General features: G+C 40.1%; 1 protein-coding gene across 1 annotated transcript in view; it reads right to left on the bottom strand.

Moving 5' to 3' along the window:
• Nucleotides 1-1,391, bottom strand: part of LOC106817112 (serine/threonine-protein phosphatase PP1-alpha catalytic subunit-like) — an 18,563-nt gene that overhangs the window by 16,943 nt on the left and 229 nt on the right. The window contains exon 2 of the mRNA XM_014821762.1: nt 166-253. Within this exon, the coding sequence (XP_014677248.1) occupies nt 166-253 (88 nt within the window). The remainder of the gene's footprint in view (nt 1-165; nt 254-1,391) is intronic.

Here is a 1,391-nt window from a genome sequence, read left to right as displayed (position 1 = left end):
ACCTGCTGTACATACCTGCTGTACACACCTGCTGTACACACCTGCTGTACACACCTGCCTGCTGTACACACCTGCTGTACACACCTGCCTGCTGTACACACCTGCTGTACACACCTGCCTGCTGTACACACCTGCCTGCTGTACACACCTGCCTGCTTTACATACCTATCGACGTAATCTCCGAGAAACAGATAGTTAACATCTGGTGGGTATCCGCATTTGTCAAAATGTCGAAGCAAGTCCTCATACTGACCTGCAACAGAGAGATGCCAACAAACCGGCGACCAGTGATGATCGGAATCAATTGGAAATGAGTCATCGATCATCGGCTGCAGTCAATCAATCAAAGATCGATCGTGATTAGTTAATTGCATTGATCATGATCGCTAGATGTAAAGCAGTTACGAAAAATAAATACGTAATAAGAGAATAATAATGATATAATAAAAGTTATCGTCGTCTTGATAATACCAGGAGTGTCAAAATATAGATGTCATAAGATAGACCCATATTATGACACTCCCGGTAATATTAGATGAAGTAAATTGTGCATGCTGATACATAAGGCACCCGCTGTCTGTATGATCACAACATTAGGCTGACAAACACTGACTCCTTTCTATTTTGCTTTGATTTCATCTTTTTATTGGGCAGCGCGTGATTATGAATAGTGCCGGTCATGATTACAGAATTTGTGTTTCAATCATCGATTACTCGTTTGCGTTAACTGGATTTTGCGAGTGATCAGTTTATAGACTTTCTGCTTTTATAATCATTGAACTGTTCGTTGCCGATTCATGAACATGATTCGTTGCTGTTGATAATGGACTGATGCTCAACACTATTGCATCTATCATATTGTTTTCTCCTAAAAAAGACTGTCTTCAGTACATGTACTTGTATTTGAATTACATGCACTATAAAGATTTAATAAATGATAACAATAAACTATGAATTATTTGTTTTCACGATCGGTCGCCGCAAACAATCATCAGGACATCATACTGGCAATGCTGATATCATACTGGTGATGCCGATATCATACTGACAATGCTGATATCATGCTGGCGATGCTGATATCATGCTGGTGATGCTGATATCATACTGGTGATGCCGATATCATACTGGCGATGCTGATATCATACTGGTGATGCTGATATCATACTGGTGATGCTGATATCATACTGACAATGCTGATATCATACTGGTAATGCTGATATCATGCTGGTGATGCTGATATCATACTGGTAATGCTGATATCATACTGGAGATGCTGATATCATGCTGACGATGCCGATATCATACTGACAATGCTGATATCATGCTGGAGATGCCGATATCATACTGGTGATGCTGATATCATACTGGTGATGCTGATATCATACTGGTGA

This window comes from Priapulus caudatus, unplaced genomic scaffold, assembly GCF_000485595.1.
Source record: "Priapulus caudatus unplaced genomic scaffold, Priapulus_caudatus-5.0.1 Scaffold1598, whole genome shotgun sequence".
Lineage (NCBI taxonomy): Eukaryota > Metazoa > Priapulida > Priapulimorpha > Priapulimorphida > Priapulidae > Priapulus > Priapulus caudatus.
Note: the sequence above shows the minus strand (reverse complement) of the source record. Positions and strands in the feature narration are given on the sequence as shown.